The 21,507-nt window shown below is 48.2% G+C and overlaps 2 protein-coding genes across 8 annotated transcripts in view; both read left to right on the top strand.

Annotated features, from left to right (window-relative positions):
* Positions 1-9,616: 9,616 nt before the first annotated feature.
* Chkb (choline kinase beta) lies at positions 9,617-12,818 on the top strand. 6 transcript variants are annotated; one of them, XR_004768625.1, is made up of 11 exons: positions 9,617-10,055; positions 10,244-10,352; positions 10,551-10,664; positions 10,834-10,967; positions 11,150-11,245; positions 11,371-11,429; positions 11,512-11,593; positions 11,717-11,825; positions 11,978-12,053; positions 12,299-12,380; positions 12,516-12,576. XR_004768625.1 is itself a non-coding variant. In XM_027396289.2 (11 exons), exons 1-11 carry the CDS (start codon positions 9,784-9,786, stop codon positions 12,588-12,590), a joined length of 1,188 nt encoding a protein of 395 aa, XP_027252090.1. In that variant the 5' UTR covers positions 9,617-9,783; the 3' UTR covers positions 12,591-12,817. The 6 variants fall into 6 exon arrangements, 5 of the variants coding, with proteins under 5 accessions (XP_027252090.1, XP_035296718.1, XP_035296719.1 ...); XM_027396289.2 differs by having other exon boundaries at positions 9,617-10,007; positions 11,950-12,053; positions 12,516-12,817; XM_035440827.1 differs by having other exon boundaries at positions 11,950-12,053; positions 12,516-12,817.
* Positions 12,614-21,507, top strand: part of Cpt1b (carnitine palmitoyltransferase 1B) — a 9,225-nt gene continuing 331 nt past the window's right edge. The window contains exons 1-19 of one of the 2 annotated variants that reach the window (XM_027396287.2): positions 12,614-12,749; positions 13,846-14,005; positions 14,322-14,461; positions 14,765-14,942; positions 15,166-15,267; positions 15,445-15,582; positions 15,669-15,746; positions 16,582-16,689; positions 16,765-16,849; positions 17,351-17,546; positions 17,828-18,013; positions 18,476-18,581; positions 18,660-18,776; positions 19,126-19,290; positions 19,371-19,505; positions 19,597-19,749; positions 20,336-20,449; positions 21,037-21,129; positions 21,288-21,507. The exon at positions 21,288-21,507 is cut by the window's right edge and continues 331 nt beyond it. In XM_027396287.2, coding sequence (XP_027252088.1) covers positions 13,865-14,005; positions 14,322-14,461; positions 14,765-14,942; positions 15,166-15,267; positions 15,445-15,582; positions 15,669-15,746; positions 16,582-16,689; positions 16,765-16,849; positions 17,351-17,546; positions 17,828-18,013; positions 18,476-18,581; positions 18,660-18,776; positions 19,126-19,290; positions 19,371-19,505; positions 19,597-19,749; positions 20,336-20,449; positions 21,037-21,129; positions 21,288-21,371 — 2,319 coding nt within the window. In that variant the 5' untranslated portion in view covers positions 12,614-12,749; positions 13,846-13,864 and the 3' untranslated portion in view covers positions 21,372-21,507. The other variant, XM_035440826.1, reaches the window with a different exon arrangement.

The following is a 21,507-nucleotide window of genomic DNA, read 5'->3' as shown; positions in this document are numbered from 1 at the left end:
AAAAAAAAAAAAGTAAGCTGTGGCAAGGAAGAGGGCTCAGTGGATAAAGTGCTTGCTGCACAACTTGACAATCTCAGATTGGATATCTGGAACCCACATAAATGACAGATGTGGTAGTGTGCATGTTTAATCTCAGTATGCCTCTAAGGCAGTGCTTCTCAACCTTCCTAATGCTGCAACCCTTTAACAGTTCCTCATGTTTTGGGGACCCCCCCCAACCATAAAATTATTTTCGTTGCTACTTCATAACTATAATTTTGCTACTGTTATGAATTATAATGTAAATATCTGATTTGTGATCCCTGGGAAAGGGTCATTCAGCGCCCAAAGTGGTCATGACCCATAGGTTGAGAACCAATGCTCTATTGAGACAATCTGACTCAAAACAAGGTAAAAGGTGAGGACTAACAGCCAAGGTTGGCCTCTGACTTCTACATATGTACTATAGCACGTGCACACGCTCACACACAGACAGACAGACAGACAGACAGACAGACAGACAGACAGACACTCAGTGCAAGCTAAATTTGGTGGTACAAGCCTGCCCTCCTAGCACTCTGGAGGCTGGGGCTGGTGGAGTTGGAAGTCGAGGCCACCCTTAGCTTCCTAAATGGGACATAGCTTTAAAAGGGAAAAATTCACTTTGGTTCAGGGTTTCCGAGGTTTCTTGATCCTGTGCCTTTGCATAGAACTTCATGGCAGTGAGAGCACAAAGAAGAAGGGTTATTCATCCCTTCATAGACAGGGAGTACAGAGAAAGAACCAGGGACTAGGAATAACCTTCAATGTACACCCCCAGTGACCTACATCCTCCAGCTAGGCAACTACTCACAATAGTTTACAGAACCTGCCAAAACAGCACTGCCAGCTTGGAGCTGAGGGTTTAACGCATGAGCTTTTATATTCAAACCACATTATTGCATCCATAGATCCAAAGCCTGCAACAAGTCCCACAAGACATAGTAATAAAATTGCTGAAAATCTGTGACTAAGAGAAAAATCCTCAGAATTAACCAGATTTTCCAAATACACACTAGAAACACGCATCTTTCTCACCAGAAAAGGTGCCTTGGTGGTACACTTATACTTTGCTTAAATAAACGTGTTCTCATTGCATCTCCTAAGACTGTAAGTCTGACATTCTCTCTTAAGTACCATAAAGGGATGGTTGAGAAAAACCCTACTGAAGTAGAGGTTTCTTGCCAGTCCATAGTGGTGCACGCCTTTAATGCCAGCACTCAGGAGGCAGAGGCAGGCAGATCTCTGTGAGTTCAAGGCCAGCCTGGTCTATGGAGCAAGTCCCAGGATGGGCTCCAAAAGTACACAGAGAAACCCTGCCCTGAAAAAAAAAAACAATCAAGTATCATTAAAATCTGAAAAAAAAAACTTGTAGAAAAAAAGAATTTTCAGTTTAGCTGCATGTGGATAAATGATGTAGTTTGTTTCATTCTGTCATAAACACAATTTGGATTCAGTTATCCATTGGTAAGTTGGTGAATTTATTTTAGTATGTCATTGTCTTATGACTAGATCTTTATTTTTGTTACAGTAACAAAGGAAGCAGGGTAAAAAAAAATATGAGTAAAAGGATAAGGGGACAAAAAGAAGTCATTAGTAGAACATTTTTTAACTAAGGATGAACTTTGACAAAAAAAACCCGACTTTGTCCTAAGAATTGTTCCAAAATGGAAGTAGATAGGGGCCAAACCAGAGGTCAAAAGTATGTTGCAGATGAAACATGACAGGATTTATGTCATGCTGGCATGCCATGAAATATAGTAGGAAGGTCTGTGTATTTCAGAGTGTGAAAGAAAGTAGCATCCCTGTTCAGAAGCTGCCAACCTCACTCTCCTTAGTAAACTGAAACAAGTGATGGGGTTGCACGATAATGCTTTATTTAGCTCCTGCACTCCACGTTTTTATTGTCTGTTGCTCATGTAAGCCTCCCTGTGCCCTATCATTCCATATGTGTGGGGATATTTGCACATATTTTGCTGCCCTGGTTCCACATTGTAGAGAAAATGTATGTGGCATATACTTTTGCTGTGCTACACCAAGACATTTCCTTCAGGCATTCCCCAATCTACGCTGACCGCCAAACCTGCTCTTACAGACAGCAGCAACTGGGTTAGAGACATCTCCACACTCTTCTGGTACCTCCCCCAGCAACCTGAGGAATTCTTTTCAGAAATGTCTACACAGGTAAAACTGGATTCCTGGCCTCACTGAAGAAAGGAATTTTCAGGACAAGCCAGTATGAAACAGAGTTAGAGTTTATTAAAAGACATTTGAAACACACATTTAAGCATAGGGGTTAATAGGAAGGTACTCAGGAAAAAAGTGAGGCACAACCAAGAACCCTAGTATGAATGTCTTAGTGCTTCTGTTGCTGTGATAAAACATCATGACCAGGGCTGGAGAGATGGCTCAGGGGTTAAGAGCATTGACTGTTCTTCCAGAGATCCTGAGTTCAATTCCCAGAAACAAGATAGTGGCTTGCAACCATCTGTAATGAAATCGGATGCCGTCTTCTGGCCTGCAGTGATACATGCCGGCAGAACACTATATACATAATAAATAAATAAACATGACCAAAAGCAACTTGGGGAAAAAGGGTTTATTTGTCTTGCACTCCACATCACAGTCCATCATCAAAGGAAGTCAGTGCAGACCCTTGAAAGCAGGAGCTGAAGCAGAAGCCAGGGAGGAGTGCTGCTTACCGGCTTGCTCCTCCTGCATTGGCTTACACATCCCAGGCCCACCTACCACAGTGGGCTGGGCTCTTCCACATCAATCATCTATCAAGAAAATGACAAACAGGTTGGCCTATGGACCTACTCTTAAGTTCCTTTTGAAGAAAAAAAAAAAAGCCAGGTGGCAGTGGTGCTTGCCTTTAATCCCAGCACTCAGAAGGCAGAGACAACCAGATTTCTGTGAGTTTGAGGCCAGCCTGGTCTACAGAGTAAGTTCCAGGACAGCCAGGACTGTTGCACAGAGAAATCCTGTCTTGAAAAAACAAAAAATAAATAAAAATTTAAAAAATAAACCAAGCAGGACTTCTCTCAAATAAGAGTAATATGTCATTTATTTTGACAATAGCCATATGTACCGTTTGTATCAGTCATGAAATTATTAACTTCAAAGGATCGCTAAGGAATTTAAATGAGATCACAGGATGGTGACCACTGTATACTTGACAAGAGTATAGTTGATATGGTAAAACTCTAGATTGCAAAGATTCAGGGGGGTAGGATACCTTTACTAAAAACAAAAGTTAATAGTTTTTACTTCTGAGGTCCAGAAACTATGCAATAGAGGAGTGTGTCATACCTAAGGGCATATAAACTCAGGCCTTAAGCCTGGATTATTGCTACTTTAACTTCTTACTTGAATATATATATATATATATATATATATATATATATATATATCTTCCCTCGAGCCACCTCATCTCCACACTTCCTGCCCTCATCCTTCATGCAGACTCAAGGTCCTTGTCCTTCCTTTGCCTCCCAATCCTAAGCAGAGCAGACACCTCAAATGGGGCCTAAACAGAGCAGGCACCAAGTAGGAGTCCTCAGAGCTGTGACAGGAACAGAAGGAATGGCTTCACTCCCAGCAAAAGGAACTTAAGAGTAGAGCTTGGTGAAATGAGAGCTCCTATAACCTGAAGTACCAAAATGGGGTCTTGGGGCAGAGGAAAGGATACAGAACTGTCCTCCCCACCCTCATCCCTGAGGGAAGGAGACCCTACAGGCTCATATTTCTCCCACTGGGGATACCCAGTGGTTAATCACTTGTGCTTCTGGCCATCAGTTATAGAGTCATGCTACACCACATATTTTACCAGCCCAAGCTGCTCCTCAGTGAAGTTTATCTTATGCAGAATGAGCACTGCAGGCACATGCTCTTCAAGTCTCCTCTCAAATGGTTTCAAAAGACTGAGGGAAGACAAACGATACTTCTTCTGTAAATAGGCAGACAGTTAGGGAGAGACATCCTGGATTAGGTCAGCCTAAACCCCAATTACTCTCTGTCTTAGTTAGGGATTTATTTATTTATTTATTTATTTATTTATTTATTTATGCTTTTCGAGGCAGGGTTTCTCTGTGGTTTTGGAGCCTGTCCTGGAACTAGCTCTTGTAGACCAGGCTGGTCTCTAACTCAGAGATCTGCCTGCGTCTGCCTCCCAAGTGCTGGGACTAAAGGCATGTTCCACCACCGCGTGGCTTAGTTAGGGTTTCTGTTGCTGTGAAGAGACACCATGACCACAGCAACGCTTATAAAGGAAAGCACTTAATTGGGGCTGACTTACAGTTCAGAGTTTTAGTCCATAGGCATTGGGTTGGGAAGCATGGCAGAACACAAGCAAACATGGCATGAAGTTCTACATCCAGATTGGCAGACAGCAGAAAGACAGTGAAACACTGGGTCTGGCCCAAGCATCTGAGACCTCAAAGCCCACCCCAGTGACACTCTTCCTCCAATAAGGCCACACCTCCTAACAGTGTCACTCCCTTTGGGGCCATTTGCATTCAAATCCCCACACTCTCTGTCTTAGTCGGGGTTTTATTGCTGTGAAGAGACTCCATGGGGCTTGCTTATAGTTCAGAGGTTTAGTTCATGGCAGAAAGCATGGCAGCATGTAGGGAAACATGGTGCTGGAGAAGCTTGAGAATTCTACATCCAGATCCATAGGCAGCAGGAAAAGAGAGACACTGGACCTGACTTGGCATTTGAAACCTCAAAGTCCACCCCCAGTTACACACTTCCTCCATCAAGACCACACCTATTCCAACAAGGCCATACCTCCTAATAGTGCCACTCCCTGGTGAATGAGCATTCAAATCTATGAGCCTATGAGGGCCATTCTTATTCAAAATACCACTCTGCCCCACCCCCAACCCTTTTATTTGGAAACAGGGTCTAATTATACAACCCTGGCTGTCCTGGAACTCACTATGTAAACTAGTCTGGCCTTAAACTCACAGAAATTCACTTGCCTCTACCTCCCAAGTGCTGTGATTAAAGGCATGTGCCACTACACCCTGTGGTGATATATTATTTATGATTTAATAAAGACTGCCTGAAGGATACAAAGCCAGCCACACTAGTTAGCGATAAAAGCTGGGCAGTAGTGGCACACACCTTTAATCCCAGGACTCAGGAGAGAGAAGCAGATGGATCTCTGTGAGTTTAAGGCCACCCAGGGCTACATTAGAGTGCATCAGTGTAAAAGAGAAATAGAGTTCATGCCTTTAATCCCAGCACTGGAGAGTATATAAGGATCTCAGTGTAGTCTCTGTTATGTTTTTGAAGAAAAAGAGAAAGGCGCAAGATGAGACATATTGACTAGTTTATTATATGGGCCCGGCAGAGTAGGGAGACTAATAGAAAAGAGGAACAGGGGTAATGGCTGACCGCCATGGCCGGTGGCCATAGAGAGGCAGAGAGAATGTGTAAGTGGGAGAAGAGAGAAGAGAGAGAGAGAGAGTAGAGAGTAAAGAGTGAGCAACAGGGAAGTTGGAACTTTTAAAGTGAAGACTGCGCATGTGCACTGAGGTTCCACGCATGCCCAGAGTCCTCACACAGGCCGTAATGCGTGGCGGGTGACGTGGTGATGACGTAGCAGTTTTCCTGTGCGTGCCATGACTGTTGTCAGGGGGCGGGGTCTGTCTCTTAAAGAGATATTGCCATCAGCATTAAAGCCTGAACCTTTCAGTCTCTGAGGGCAGTCTAGGATTCTGAGACTTGGTGGAGAGCAGTGCAGCCTGGAGAAGCAACCTAAGGTTCAGTGGATAGCCCCTTTGGTCTGGGCATTGATAGAGGTGAGAACTCTCCAGTGGCTGGTTGCTTTGCTTCTCTAATCTTCAACTTGAACCCCAATATCTGTTACTGGATTTTTATTGTTCGTGCTACTACACAGATCTCCAATTACCTTTTGAACTGAGATGGCTTATTTCCATGTTCTTGGCCATGCTGGAGTGGCTTTTTTTCTTCTCTCTAGTAAGAGGTGGGCTAACTACCCCTCAGTCTCACTAAACTCAGGATATTGGCCAATACAAGCAGAAACTTCAAAGGTCCCCCTGACCTTATCTCACCCAGTCAGGTTCCTTCGTCATTCAAAATGACCCAACCCACAAGGTACATCCTGCCAGGTATAATTAAAGAAGGACCCAGCCCTGTCCCACACCTCAGTACAAACATAAAAATCTGTCCTGATTAGTACAGCTGTGGGCAACACGGGTGCTGGGAAAGGAGGGTAGTGGTAGACAGGGGCACAGGACTCTGCATTCACTTCAGGAATGAAAAATTATGTTTTCCACTGATGTTTATGTATCATTTAGCTAGCTCCTAAAGATAGCTCTGCAAGCAAAACTTGAGCAATCGGGCTCTTTGACCTCTTTATTTGAGTTCCTCTTTACAATCCTGTCCTTGAGGACTTATTTAGCTTTGCAAGACATTATTCCTTCTAGGCCTTATTTTGTACGCACAGTTTTCTACAGTTGCATATAGGTCAGAGTTTGGCCTGAAAAAGGAACTGTGGACCATCTGGACACTCCCAGGGGCAAATGCTGCTCCACTAACACACACACACACACACACACACACACACACACACACACACACACACACACACACACACACCATGTCATTCACTGAGCTATGACTTTGTGTACTGTGCTCTCTGTGTGTGCTATTTTTGCTGCAATAATCTTTGTGTTAGGTAGACTTCAAACTTCTCATCTATAAATATTTAGTTGGAGGAACTGAAACAAGAAAACTAACAGGCAACAAGACTATTTGCCTTCTCTTGAAGATCTGAACAAGAGTTTCTGTTTTGGATATTTCCTGAAGATGCTCTTGTTTTTCTCCCCTTTAATCAAATCTCTTTGCAAGAGAGAAGCCAACAGTAGGAGTTCCTACTCCTAACAGAGATTCATCAACTTTTTCCACTAGTGACTTTGTTTACCTGAAAAATTAACACTCAACCCCCAGTATATAGGTAATATAAAGTGAGTATACAAATTAAACATTTCGTGATAATAATTCATAAAATACTTAAAAACAATTCTTAGGAATACATATAACTTTACCCTAAAATTGCTCCCTAATGATATAGACATGCTTATGTCTACATAAAACATTAAATTTTGGCTGGGCAGTGGTGGCTCACACCTTTAATCCCAGCATTCAGGAGTGGCAGAGGTAGGCAGATCTCCAAGTTCAAGGCCAGCCTGGTCACTCTATAGAGTGAATTCCAAGCTAGCCAGGTCAACATAGAGAAACCCTATCTCAAAAACAAACAAACAAACAAACAAAAAAACCAAAATAACATCAAAACATTAAATTTTGGCTGAATCTTTGATACTCTAGGGTGCAGAACATCTTCAACATTTTTTCCAAAATTGATATTTTGATTTTATCAGTACTGAGAATGTGGCTTTAACTATGTAGTAGAGAATGACAGAAATATGCTTAGAAATATTTCAGAAATAGCTCTTACCACCAAGACCCTTGGAATTCTTTATTATGGAAATAGTTATTCCATTTTCTCTTTGCTGTCTTTCCACTCCATTCTTAAGAGGAAGAATGGATAAGAACTTGGCCAGAGACAGGAAACTGACCTAACCTACCAACTGCTTCTATAATATCCAGTAGTCTCCAATCCTAGCTAAGCTGTTTCTGCATGACAGCACGTACAGTTAGAAGTATACATTCTATGTGTTCAAAGCTGAGGTTACAATGAAACATCCTGAATTCACTATGTCTGGATTTAAAAAATTAATTTCTGATTACTTGTTCAGAAACCCTTACTGTTCCCGAATCTTTTGCCAAGAGCCACATTCAGTCAACCTCATATGGTCATGACTCACAGGGTAAGAAACTGACCTCTAATAAACCACAATTAAAGGACAAACTGTGCCAACTCAGACCTTATTTGATTTACTGATAGGGGCAGTTATGTAAAAAGCAGAATCCCAGCACTTGGGAGGCAGAGGTAGGGGGATTTCTGAGAGTTCAAGGCCAGCCTGGTCTGCAAAGAGAGTTCCAGGACATCCAGGGCTGTTACACAGAGAAATACTGTCTAATTCTGTCTAAAGGAGAGAGAGGGGGGGGGAGGGAGGGAAAAAGTAGACCGGAATGATATGGTCAAGCATGCTCCAATCAGACACCAGAATCAAGGCCACTTTCACCTAGAACCTCTGTCCAGAAGGCAGAGCTTATGACTCTCCCCCAGGCTTTCATACTAGCCAAAAATAAAATCCCCACTTAATATCTCCAGGAAGGTCCAACTTGTTAACATTGCAACATGACACAATGTTATTGTCGACAAAGTTCACTCTCCACAAAGTTCATGGTCCAAGTAATGTTAGCCGGCCCACCCACACACTAGCCTGCATCTTCAGGCCACTGCAACTCAGAACTGACAACAGCCCATGATTTATGGTCCTAACCAGTACCTAGCTCCATAGTCTTTGTCCTGTATATTAGCTATGTTGAACTAGATAAGGTGATGTGAAATTTCCCATCAATACTAAAAGTTATTTTAAAAAAGAAAAAACGACCAAGTTCCTCTTTTATTTGGGAGATTGGTCTAGTAACTTCTCGGAGTTTCCAGAGATTGCAGACTGCGCTGACGGCTGTTCTCAACTCCTCTGCCTGCTTCCCATTCATTCTCAAGGCATCTCTTTTCTCATTCTGTAGCCTTGGCTGGTCTGGAGCTTGATATGTAGACTAGGGTGCCCTTGAACTCACAGGTAACTAACCGAGTTTCTGCCTCCTGAATGTGGGGAAGAAAGGCTTGCACCAGAGCCTGGCTCTCTTACACACTCTTAATGAAGTTCCTCCTTAGACTTTAAAGGGAACTCTTTTCTTAACTTTAAGATCTCCCGTTTAGAGCTCCATATATTTTATTGTTTCAATGTGATTCTCTCTCCCACAGGCCAAAGCCCACTCACGGCTTTGAGGCCCTTTCATTTTAATAAACCTCATCCTTCAAAAGAATTATGAATTGTCTTGGCTTCCTTTCTGGACTGGCCACTAATGCGAACCCGCCTCCCGCCCCCCCCCGCTCCCCGATATTTAACGTAAGTCACACACACAAAAATCATGAAAAAAAAAGCCACCTCATAAAATTTAAGTTTATTGTATTGGGTCACATTCATAGTACCAATGAGGTCCCTGCAGCGCTGAATACGCCGGACTGATTCTAATTATACCTTCCAGCATTACATATACACGCTGCCTTGTGGAAAGGGGAATTGTTGGAACCTAAAATTCCATCCTATTCACTCACCAAGTGCCATTAGGTGCTCGACCACTCTACGCCCTAGTCGGGTGTCTCACAAGGCAGGTGCCATAAGGAAGCCGCGACCTAGCACCATTGCCCATTCATTGGCCAGAGCCTGGCTCCGGGAAACGTTGTTAGATAATGTCCAACCGTCCACGGCGCCCCGGATTGGCCGACGTCACTTCCTCGGTTGGGGACAGTCCACGCAGGAGCCTGTCTTTACAGAGACCCGCCTTACAGGGCGTGGCCAGAGCGCTCCCCACCCCGCCCCGGGGAACACCGCACCCCAGAGACTCTTCACTTCACTTGGAGACAGTCCCAGGACTCGGACCACGAAGACAGCCGAAGACACTCGCCAAGAGCCGAGTACGCCCGGAGACGTTCCGGACTGGCCGGAAGCGGAACCGAGCCGAGCCGGAAGGCGCTGAGCCCACCTGAAGGTTGCTGAGCACCGACCGGCAGGCGTAGAGCCCAGCACAGTCCACGTCATGGCGGCGGACCGGACAGGTGTAGCCGGAGGAGGGACTGTCGGCGGCTGTTTGACCAAGGACAGTTTACAGGATGCTAAGTGCCCGGCGGCAGTCCCCAATCGGCGGCGCGCTTCCTCGCTGTCTCGTGACGCGCAGCGCCGAGCCTATCAGTGGTGCCGAGAGTACCTGGGCGGGGCCTGGCGCCGAGCCCGGCCGGAGGAGCTGAGCGTTTGCCCCGTGAGGTCAGAGGTCAACCTCGGGGTCCTCAAGACACTCCCTATTTCGATGCTGTCAGTGCTACGCGGGGGAGGGGGGAGGGAAAGGGGGCGGAGCCAAGACCAGGTCGGCAGACTCCTGTGCTGGGAGGGGGTCGGGATCTCCCTGGGGGCTTGGTGAGATCCTTTCCGGAGTAGGGGCTAGGGTGGGTCTCACCAATCCGGGAGACTTTTTGCTGAGCCTGACCGGTGTGGATCTGCAGCGGAGGCCTTAGCAACCTGCTCTTCCGATGCTCGCTACCGAACCACCTGCCCAGTGTGGGCGAGGAGCCCCGCGAGGTGCTGCTACGTCTGTATGGGGCCATCCTGCAGGTGAGGGGGAGCGAGGGCCATAGTTTGAAGTGAGCAAGTGATGCAGAAACTGTTGTGGTAATTGTGTACCCGAGTATGCTGCTCCAGAATCCCCAATCAGTAAGACCAGAAGTCCCAGCTGTGATGGGTGAAGAAAACATTCCTTTGCACCCGTGCCCACTCACCTCTGACTTGGGCTCCTTTGCCATCTTCCTTCAGGGTGTAGACTCCTTGGTATTAGAGAGTGTGATGTTCGCCATTCTTGCAGAGAGAGCATTAGGGCCCCAACTCTATGGAGTGTTTCCAGAGGGCCGCCTGGAACAGTACCTCCCAGTAAGAGCCCAGTTTTTGTTGTTTTTACTAAGTCCTTGCCCTTCCCCATTGTGTGCCTTTACATCCTAGGTAGGGAAATTTCCCTAAGACCTTGATCTCCTTCCATCCCATATCCCTTACCCCCTCCCGCCCCAGCCCCCTCATCACCCTGATAGGTTACTGGGTACAGAGCCGGCCATTGAAAACTCAAGAGCTGCGGGACCCAGTGTTGTCAGGAGCCATTGCCACAAAGATGGCCCGTTTCCACGGTATGGAGATGCCCTTCACTAAGGAGCCCCACTGGTTGTTTGGGACCATGGAGCGGTGAGTCAAATTTGGGAATGCTACACCTAAACTGAACCAACCTCTAGTTGAGTGAATAGGTTTCCCAGTATCTATCATAGATTCATGTTTCCCAGCCAAGTCACAGTGACCTAACAGTACATAGGAGAAGGGGCTAGGGAAAGGTAGGAGAGTGAATGTATCCTATTTTGGGGGGCTTACAGGTACCTAAAGCAGATCCAGGACCTGCCTTCCACTGACCTCCCCCAGATGAACCTGCTGGAGATGTACAACCTGAAGGATGAGATGGGCAACCTCAGGTGAAGGCAGACTTGGCATTTAGCAGTGTCCTCCCCAGGGACTGCTGAGGACTAGAGTCAGGGCTAGCCTTTGAAGGTGGCTGTTGTCATGTGGCCTAATAACCTATGCCCCTCTACTTCTATAGGAAGTTGCTAGATGCTACTCCGTCACCAGTGGTCTTCTGCCACAATGACATCCAGGAAGGTATGAGAAAGTATATGAGGCTTCCAGCAGAAGCTGAAGCTGGTAGAGTGCCCTGAAGTGACCCAAATCCCCATTCCCCCAGGGAACATCTTACTGCTCTCAGAGCCAAAAAGCGACGACAGCCTCATGTTGGTTGATTTTGAGTACAGTAGCTACAACTACAGGTAAGGGTGGGAGGACAGCTTCCTGTGGAACCTGCCCCTATAGGGCTCTGTGAGAAAGACTGCTAGGCTTTCATTTCTGCATGCCAGCTGCCCATGGACTGAATGTTTGCATTGTTCCCCCAGGGGCTTTGACATTGGGAATCACTTTTGTGAGTGGGTTTATGATTACACCTTTGAGGAATGGCCTTTCTACAAAGCAAGTCCCACAGACTACCCCACTAGAGGACAGCAGGTATGTAGGCAGGAGGCTGGGAAAGGAAAAAGCATTTTGTTTTGTTTCGTAAAAGGAAAGAATGGCTAGAAAGGGTAATATTCCACAGTGTCCCCAGTTCCTGACTCTTATCCATTGATCTCAGCTCCATTTTATTCGACATTATCTGGCAGAGGTTCAGAAAGGTCAGATCCTCCCTGAAGAGGAGCAGAAGAAACTGGAAGAAGAGTTGCTGATGGAAGTCAGTTGGTGAGAAACGAGGGGAAGGGTGGTCGTGAGGGGGGATATAGGAGGAGGAGGAGGATTGCAGGTGAGGTGCCAGTATAGTCATGAAAGATGACATCTAGCAGAAAAAAGCAAAAAGAGTTACAGTGGGGTAAGGGCTAGGAAAATGGGGGAGAAGTTGGGGCTTTGGAAACTGACTAGCCTGGGAGGAAGCCAGGCAATATAAGTGAACTTTTGATGGCCCCGCCTTTTCTGCCCCCTATTCCCAGGTATGCTCTGGCATCTCATTTTTTCTGGGGTCTGTGGTCCATCCTCCAGGCATCCATGTCCACCATAGAGTTTGGCTACTTGGTAAGTAGCCCTTCCGGTAGGCATGTTGGGTAGGGGCTAGGTCATGTCCCTGGTGGCTATGGGCAGAACACAGCAGATATAGGCTACTGCTCACAAGCCTTCTCACCACTTTGTATTATGGGTTTCCTTCCTTAGGAGTATGCCCAGTCTCGGTTCCAGTTCTACTTCAAGCAGAAGGGGCAGCTGACTGGTTTCCACTCTTCACCTTGACAATCCAACTCCACCTCAGATTTCTCCTGGCGCCTCCAGGGCAGGACCTTGGAGGGAGGGGCAAAGAGCAGGAGACCCCAGAGACTGGGCTGTGCCTCTTAAGTGAAACTGTTGTGGCAAAGCTGACCCCTGTCCCCCTGTTTTGAGTAGTTGCCCAAGGTGGGCATCTGGGAACCCCTGGGGTTTCGTACCTAAATAAATGAACTTCGTCAGAAATACAAACTGAGGGATACAGATTTAAGTGATTTCTGTTTAGTGCACTGTTCTGAAAAGTGGTGAGAGGGTCCATCTGTTCCACTCATTGAGATCTCCTATTCCATAATACTTTGTGGCTCCAGTTTAGAAGTAACACATACTGACTTGGGCAAAAGGACTGGAGAGGGGTGGGGCAACAGCGGGCCCTAGACGTGACTGTCAACCTTGAGTCCTGGAATTAGGGAATAGGCTGCACAGCTGACTCCTGGTGACCTTTTCCCCACATTCAGCTATTTTTAGCACTGATGCAACCATACTCACGTGAGACCCTCCACTCTCCAGTCCCAGACCTTCCAGCAACCTTCAGCAGGCTTATGGGAACCCTGCCCACCCCTCCTAGGCGCCACACCAAAAGGAGGGGGTTCTGGTTTCCGCCCATATCTGTTTTCTCCACCCCAATTTGGGAGTGGGTGTCAAGTTCCCAGTGAGGGTAGGGCGGGGCCAGACAGGGGTGGCCAGGCCTGAAGGACGTGGGGACATGGGCCAGAGTGGCTAGAACCATACACCGACAGAAGCAAACCTGAGCTGTGAGTTGGGGACCAGCACACCGAGGCCCGCCGGACCCAGAGCCATCCCATCCCACAACTCTTCATTCACCCTACTGTCATCCGAGCTTTCCGAGCAAGGACTGCTGGGGTGCACCCTAATCTAGTCTCTGTCCAGGCCCATTCCCTTCCCTGGGCGTCTTTCCCGGACCCCAAAACGCCCTTCGCTGCCCTTCGGGCACCTGGAGCCCGACTCCTGCACCATTGCAGATAGGCCTGTCCGGAACCTCACGAGGGTTCTGCGGCGGCAGCGGCGGTTAGCCAGGCTTGGGAGGGCCCAGCGGGGCGCGTAGAGTTGGGGCACGGGCGGGTTTGGGGGTGGTCGCATAGGGGACTGGGCAGGGGGTGGGGGAGCGAAGACCAGATGGGGTAGTGGGAGGGGCGGAGCCTCAGCTAGAGGTGGACGGGCGGGGGCGGGGCTGGGTACACTAAGCACCTTCTGCCCCTACCCGTAGGTGCTGACTAAACCCCAGGATGGCGGAAGCACACCAGGCAGTAGCTTTCCAGTTCACTGTGACCCCGGATGGGGTCGACTTCCGGCTTAGTCGGGAGGCTCTGAAACACATCTACCAGTCCGGAATCAACTCCTGGAAGAAACGCCTTATTCGAATTAAGGTGTGGGAACAGGTGGTTCTCCGGGCCTCTTTTCCCCAGCAGGTGCCTAGGCAGACGCCAGCTGTCAGCAGTTAGTCTCCTTTTCAGCGTCTGTCTCCGCCTTTGTCCAGCAGTACTGCTGGTTATAGACAGGGTCCAGTAGTGCAGAAACCGAAGGATGATGGAGATGTGATAGGACATATAATGTAGATGCGTGTAGAGAAAGAACACAGTGAATGGACGAGACAAAGACCAGGAGCCTTTTCTCAGGACTCCCCAGGTGCTTAATTACATTTTCTCACCCCCACAAGGATGCCTGTTTCTCCCCCTCCCACAGAATGGCATCCTTAGGGGTGTGTACCCTGGCAGCCCCACCAGCTGGCTGGTTGTTGTCATGGCAACAGTTGGTTCCAACTACTGCAAGGTCGACATCTCCATGGGGCTCGTCCATTGCATCCAGAGATACCTCCCGATCAGGTAAGGCACCTGGAAGACACAAGTTTCAGGAAGAAGGGCCAACACAGTTCCCAAAGCCGGGATTCCTGTACTGGACAGATACAGAAATGTACCCATTGGTGGCCAAGGGGCTCTCTCATAGGGCTACCATCTTTCAGTTCCAAGGCAGTTTGTCTATTTGATGCACTCAGACCTCAGTGCACTCGATGAGGTCTTTTTCCATTCATGTCTTCCCCAAGAGAGTTGATAGTCATCATGTATGCTAGAATTCCCCAAAGGATGGCCTTAAAGGGATAGCCTGAAGCCTTCCTCCTTCTCCAATAGGAGTGTCCCCTATGGGAACCCACAGACCCAGGAACTTCTCAGCATGGTCATCTTCTCCACTGGGATCTGGGCAACAGGCATTTTCTTATTCCGACAAACCCTGAAGATGCTACTTTCCTACCATGGGTGGATGTTCGAGATGCACAGCAAGACCAGCCATGCCACCAAGATCTGGGCTGTGAGCAGAAACACTGGAGGAGGGTGCAAGCATCTGGTTTGAGATCATTGGGAATCTCATTTGGGGTTCTAAGCAAGAAGGGAGAGGCAGATTGGACAACAGTGCCTGGTGCACGTGTTTGTCCTGAAGGAACTGGGATGGTTCTGCAGGACTTGGTCATTTTTCAGTTTGGGTCCATTCTCCCTGCTAGCTCCTACCCCAACACTGTTCTTTGTACCTTTAGATCTGTGTTCGCCTTCTGTCCAGCCGACGGCCCATGCTCTATAGCTTCCAAACATCTCTGCCAAAGCTTCCTGTACCCAGTGTTCCAGCCACGATTCATCGGGTAAGAGCCTGAGTACCAACAAGCACAAAATCCTGGACTCAGAAGACTAGTCCAAACTTATAAGGACTGTTTTCTATAAATAGCTGGCTTGAGAAGAATGGGGTCTGGTTGAGGAGAGGTTGTGAGAAGGTTAAGATGGAGGTGTACCATCTTCATGATAATAATTTGGCTGGACAGTACCTGGATTCTGTGCGGCCCTTATTGGATGATGAAGAATATTACCGCATGGAGACACTGGCCAGAGAATTCCAGAAGAAGATTGCCCCCAGACTGCAGAAATACCTGGTACTCAAGTCATGGTGGGCAACTAACTATGTAAGTTTGCCCTCCCAGGCTTGTTCTTATCCACATGTTCTTGATACACTTGCCCCAGCTCTAACCTACAGCCTAACTACCCACAGGTGAGTGACTGGTGGGAAGAGTACGTCTACCTCCGAGGCAGGAGCCCCCTCATGGTGAACAGCAACTATTATGCCATGGTAAGAACCAGAGCCTCCTAGGGCTCCTGTGTGCCCAGCTCTGTCCCCAGCTCTGGAACAAGGATCTAGAGGACATCCCAGAGCCTTTGCATCAGTTTCCATGGGTGAGTGGGGGTTATGGAGTGAGGTCTGAGGGAAAGAAAAAGGGAGGAGAGATCCTGGAGGAGCAGTCCAGACCCAGCCTATGGGTGGCGGGCATCCTGACAAGAGGGAGAATTCTGAGACTGCGCATGACTTTCTCAGCCCAGTTATGCTTCCTAACTCCCTGTCCCCTCTGGCTTCCTGGCCTCTCAGGCACAGGTTCTCCAATATCTCAACATCATTTTCAGAGAACTTCTTAAAACACACCTTGCTTTTGTCCCTTTGTGGCATCAAGACCACAGAATGAATAGCAGTTCCTTGCAGTACTCAGGAAGACACTGTCTGCTCCCTTCATGTGACCTGTGGACAGGGAGCTGAACTTCCTGCTGCCCAGGGCCCTAATTTTTCTTGATGTCCAAAACATACCGTGTTAGCCTCCTGGAATTCCCCTCATTCATGAACTGTCTTTCTAGCAATTTACAACCTGTCGAAATCAAAGATTTGTTCTTGTTATTTTGTGGTAGAACCCCTTTGAAGCAAAATAAACAATGTATGAATGGGCAAAGAACAGTTCTGGTCGAAGCTGGAGCCTGCCAGTTATACGTTTCTGGAAGTTCACCCTGACATGATGTAAGATGGAACATAGACAGGGGATGCAATACCTCAGGCCCCTGAAAAAGTTTCCTCAGGCTAGTGAGACTCAGGTGACACCCAGAGAGAGGTGCCCAGCCTACAAACTCTGCTCTATCTGTAGGATTTTGTGCTTATCAAGAACACAAATGTGCAAGCAGCACGTGTGGGAAATGCTGTTCATGCCATGATCATGTATCGTCGCAAACTGGACCGTGAAGAGATCAAACCTGTGAGTTCCATCAGGGTTAAGGGTGGGGTAAGGAAAAGAGGCCCAAATCTAAGCCATGCTGGGCCTTCCTCCCAGGTGATGGCACTGGGCATGGTGCCCATGTGCTCCTACCAGATGGAGAGGATGTTCAACACTACACGCATCCCAGGCAAGGAAACAGGTACGGGACAATAGCCAAGCATCCACTGAGAGGAAGTCCTACTCTCCCAGGCACCTGACACCTAGGTGTCCAACTACTATTTTTCTCTAAGCACTCCAGTGTCTCAGGATCATGAATTTGTAAAGTAGTCAGTTTGTGACAGATTCTGGATGGTTGTTATATACAGACATGGTGCTGGGACCGCATGGGTCCAGAACAGTGGCTGTCTTTCCAGAACTTCTGAGTACCTAGGAAGATAGCCATGAGTAAAGAGCAAGAGCACGGCTGGGGTGGTGGAATTCAGGAGAAGACAGCCTGTCCCTGATGAAGCCTGAAGAGGAGGCAGGAGGGATTCACACGGGGCACAGGGACTGGCTTAACAAGGGAATCTGCCCCTAGATGAAGGCCCAGATCAGATATGAGGCAAAGCAGAGTCTGCAGGGACCACCTGAGAGGGGGTGGTGGGCCCTTTCTGGGCATTCCCTTAGTCCTGCCTCAGCTGCTCACTGGTTTCTGTCCCAGATGTGCTACAGCACCTCTCAGAGAGCAGGCATGTGGCTGTCTACCACAAAGGTCGCTTCTTCAAGGTGTGGCTCTATGAGGGCTCTCGCCTGCTCAAGCCTCGAGACCTAGAGCTGCAGTTCCAGAGAATCCTGGATGACCCTTCCCCACCTCAGCCTGGGGAGGAGAAGCTGGCAGCCCTCACCGCGGGAGGAAGGTACCCAGGGCCTGTGGGGAGGGCTTGTCCAGGCCCAAGTTCAAGGCTTCATGAGAAGAAAAGTTTGGCCCTACCTCCATCCTAGAACTGAGGGCCAGAGGTACAACCAAGGATAGGCACATAATACATATTGAAGGGCAGTGGGTGTTAAGGACAGAGGGCATCTTTCAGGATACCCAGATGGCCCCACCTCATCTTGTCTCCAGATTCAGCCAGATCCTAAGATATCCTGATAAAAAGTACATGTTGGTTCTACTTCTTACCTGCCCTTGTACCCCCAGGGTAGAGTGGGCACAGGCGCGTCAGACCTTCTTTAGCTTTGGCAAGAACAAAACTGCTCTGGAGGCCATCGAGCGTGCTGCCTTCTTTGTGGCCCTGGATGAAGACTCCCACTGCTACAACCCTGATGATGAGAACAGTCTAGGCCGCTACGGCAAGGCCTTGCTGCATGGTAACTGCTACAACAGGTGTGTGCCTCAGACTCATGGGTCAGAGGTTAGAGTTAAAATGTAGTGATTAGAATTATAGGCAAGTGGTTTGGGCTAGAAAATTAAGGTAGAAGTCGGGTTCAGAGTTAATGGGTGGGTAAGGTGGTAATAGTTAAGGTTTGAGTTGAAGATTAAGAGTAGAGATGGGGGGGTCAGTGAAATAGCTCAGTGGATAATGGTACCTGCTGCCACACCTGATGACCTGAGTTCAAACCCCAGGACCCACATGGCGGAAGGAGAACCAGCTCCTGAAAGTTATCCTTTTGCCTTCCATGCATCCACACATATATTCACACCAACAAATGTAATTTAATTTTTTTTAAAAAACAGAAGTTAAGGTTAGGAATTGGATCATTAGTGTTAGCAGTATGGGATTAGGGTTGAAGGTTGGAGATCTGTATAATTTCCAAGCTTTGGTTCTACCCTAATCTACTCCTGCAGGTGGTTCGACAAATCTTTCACTCTTATTTCCTTCAAGAATGGCATGTTGGGCCTCAACACAGAACATTCATGGGCAGATGCCCCCATCATTGGGCACCTCTGGGAGGTAAAGGCCTAGAGAGGGGACCTTCGGGGCAGGCACTGGCAATGATGCTTGTTTCTCAGTTTTGTTTGATCCCTGCAGTTTGTCCTGGGCACTGATACCTTTCACCTGGGTTACTCCGAGACTGGACACTGCGTGGGTGAGCCAAATATGAAATTGGTACCTCCTCAGCGGCTGCACTGGGACATTTCTGAGCAGGTATTCAGGCTAGGAATGGGTGGGTTAGGTCTCATCCTCAGAATGAAGGGACAAAGCTTCTTAGGGTGCCATGTGGGCAATGCAGAAAGCAGAGACCCCAGGGTTGTCTGATTAGAGAAATACTGAGATCCATGGTTCGTGTCCATAGAGCACTCAATAGCACCTCCCTCCTCTCCAGCAGGCTCAGCATGGCCTCATGCTGAATCCTCACAGGGTTGTCATTTGTGCCTTTTGAAGCTTCTGGGTTAACTCTGCCTTTCTTCTATCACCTAGACTTCATGCCTTTTTAGATCCAGAGGCTGCCTTGGAGGACTTTGCCCTCAACTGACCCTTTTCTATATCTTGGCAGTGCCGGGAAGCCATCGAGAATTCATACCAGGTGGCCAAAGCACTGGCTGATGATGTGGAGTTATATTGCTTCCAGTTCTTACCTTTTGGCAAAGGCCTCATCAAGAAGTGTCGGACCAGCCCTGACGCTTTTGTGCAGATTGCCCTGCAGCTGGCTCATTTCCGGGTAGGAGCTTCTCAGGGCTACTGAGTATGCCGGGCATCCTCAGGGTCCACCTGCTTGATTCCTCCTGCTGTGTACCCCAGGACAAAGGCAAGTTCTGCCTGACATATGAGGCCTCAATGACACGAATGTTCCGAGAGGGGCGGACTGAGACTGTGCGTTCCTGTACCAGTGAGTCCACAGCTTTTGTGCAGGCCATGGTGAAGGGGTCCCATAAGGTGAGCCTCCCACCCCCACACACCTTGTCTCTTTCTGCTCCACACCTGTTTACTTCAAGGGCCACTTGACCCCTCTGCTTCTGACCCCCAGAAAGAAGACCTCCAGAATCTCTTCCGGAAGGCTTCGGAAAAACACCAAAACATGTACCGCCTAGCCATGACAGGGGCCGGGATCGACAGGCACCTCTTCTGCCTTTATATCGTTTCCAAGTACTTAGGGGTTAGCTCTCCTTTCCTGGCTGAGGTCAGTGAAGTTGCTAGGTGTGACCTCTATCCCCTTGCCTTTAGGCCCAGAGCAAGGCCTTCTTTCGATAGGGCTCTGTGGAGTTAGTGCTCTTATGAGGGAAAGCAGACACATGTGAGCTCTGCCAGATGGTGATAGTACTTGTGAGAGAATAAAAGAGGCTGAGGTTAGGGAGAGGCAAGTCAGATGGGACTAAGACAACCGCAGCTGGGGAGAGTTTATGCAGATACTGAGGTTTTTAAAGGGCAGTAGGGGACAGAGGGACATTGGTAGTTCAGGGAACTCCTGCACCACACACGTCCATTTCTGTATTCTCAAATAATGCCTTTTTGTGTTCTTTTGTCTTGCTTGTTTAAGACTAAGTCTTGTTATATAACTTGGGCTGGCCTGCTCACTATGTAGAGCAGGCTTACCTTGAATTCATAGATGATTCTCCTACCTCTGCCTCCTCAATTTTGGAATTACAGACATGCACCACCTTACCTGGCTGATAGTGTCTATATTGAAGTAGTTCTCTGGCACTACCAGTGGGACAGGTGCACACTGAGTGCCTCGTGTCTGACAGGCTGCTGCCTCCCTGTTACAGGTACTTGCAGAACCCTGGAGCCTCTCCACAAGCCAGATTCCTCAGTACCAGATCCGCATGTTTGATCCGAATCAGTACCCTAATCATCTGGGTGCTGGAGGTGGCTTTGGCCCTGTGAGTGCCCCAGAAGGATGGTGGTTGGCAGCACTGGGACCCTGGAGTTTCAGTTTAGAGGTGTAGACATGGGCATGAGCACTTTATTTAGAGAAGACCTGTGTGGATGTAAAGTGATAGCTGCTAACTTAGGCAGGCAGGTACTAGGACTACTCATTCCACGTGCCTCCCCAGTGCAGCAACACCATGCCCAAGGCTAGTCTCCAGGGGACAAGGCTACACACTGGGCCTACAGAGGCATATTCACTTGAGGAGAACAGCTCTCTCCACATGGAACATGCTCATGAGCTACTCTGTCAGAAAGCTAGAGATTGCTACCAAGAGAGTGTGGTCTATGCTGTGAGTCCCTGAGGAAATGTGAATCCTAGACCACCAAACACAGAGGCAGCATCCTGTAGAGGAAACAGAAGTTCAGTCTTGGAACCAGAGGCAGAGTCCTTTAGCTTGCCTACTATTTCCGGGATTAGGAGAGTGGGGGCTGACCTCAAGAATGTAGTATCCAACATGGGCCTACCTCCTGTGAATCTTGTGGGAATGGAAAAATCCATCATCTTGGCTCTTGGGTCTCATTTGCTTCTTGTCCTCAGGTGGCAGATGATGGTTATGGGGTTTCTTACATGATCGCAGGTGAAAATACTATGTTCTTCCATGTTTCCAGCAAGTTCTCAAGTTCTGAGACGGTGAGTTTCCTGTGCTCCCATTTGGGGTGATCCCAAGAAGAGGGGCTACCTGGGGTATCCCAGAAGCACCCTCCATCTCTGGGTGGGAGGAGTCTTCTTGTGGGTACAGATGGGTGGGGGCAGTCCTAAGAATGTGTCTGAGCTCCCAGTTCCCACAGAATGCTCAGCGCTTTGGAAACCATATCCGCCAAGCACTGTCGGACATCGCTGATCTTTTCAAAGTTCCCAAGACTGAAAGCTGAGGACAGGAGAAAGACCAGCTACCCTTTTGTCCCCACCTGGTGGAGGAAGAGGCCTGTGGCCAGTTCATAGGCATAAGGGGTGGCGTGCACACGTGCCCAGTTCTGAAAACAGCTCTGGTGGCAGGAGCTCCCCAGG

This window comes from Cricetulus griseus, chromosome 2, assembly GCF_003668045.3.
Source record: "Cricetulus griseus strain 17A/GY chromosome 2, alternate assembly CriGri-PICRH-1.0, whole genome shotgun sequence".
Lineage (NCBI taxonomy): Eukaryota > Metazoa > Chordata > Mammalia > Rodentia > Cricetidae > Cricetulus > Cricetulus griseus.
This window is presented reverse-complemented; position numbering and strand designations above follow the sequence as displayed.

What these genes read in the sequence shown, in the direction of transcription:
- Chkb (XM_035440827.1), top strand. Translation starts at nt 9,784, where the DNA reads ATGGCGGCGGACCGGACAGGTGTAGCCGGAGGAGGGACTGTCGGCGGC. An exon ending in TGTATGGGGCCATCCTGCAG is followed by an intron (nt 10,353 to 10,550) that starts GTGAGGGGGAGC and finishes ATCTTCCTTCAG; the next exon opens with GGTGTAGACTCCTTGGTATT. An exon ending in GATGAGATGGGCAACCTCAG is followed by an intron (nt 11,246 to 11,370) that starts GTGAAGGCAGAC and finishes CTACTTCTATAG; the next exon opens with GAAGTTGCTAGATGCTACTC.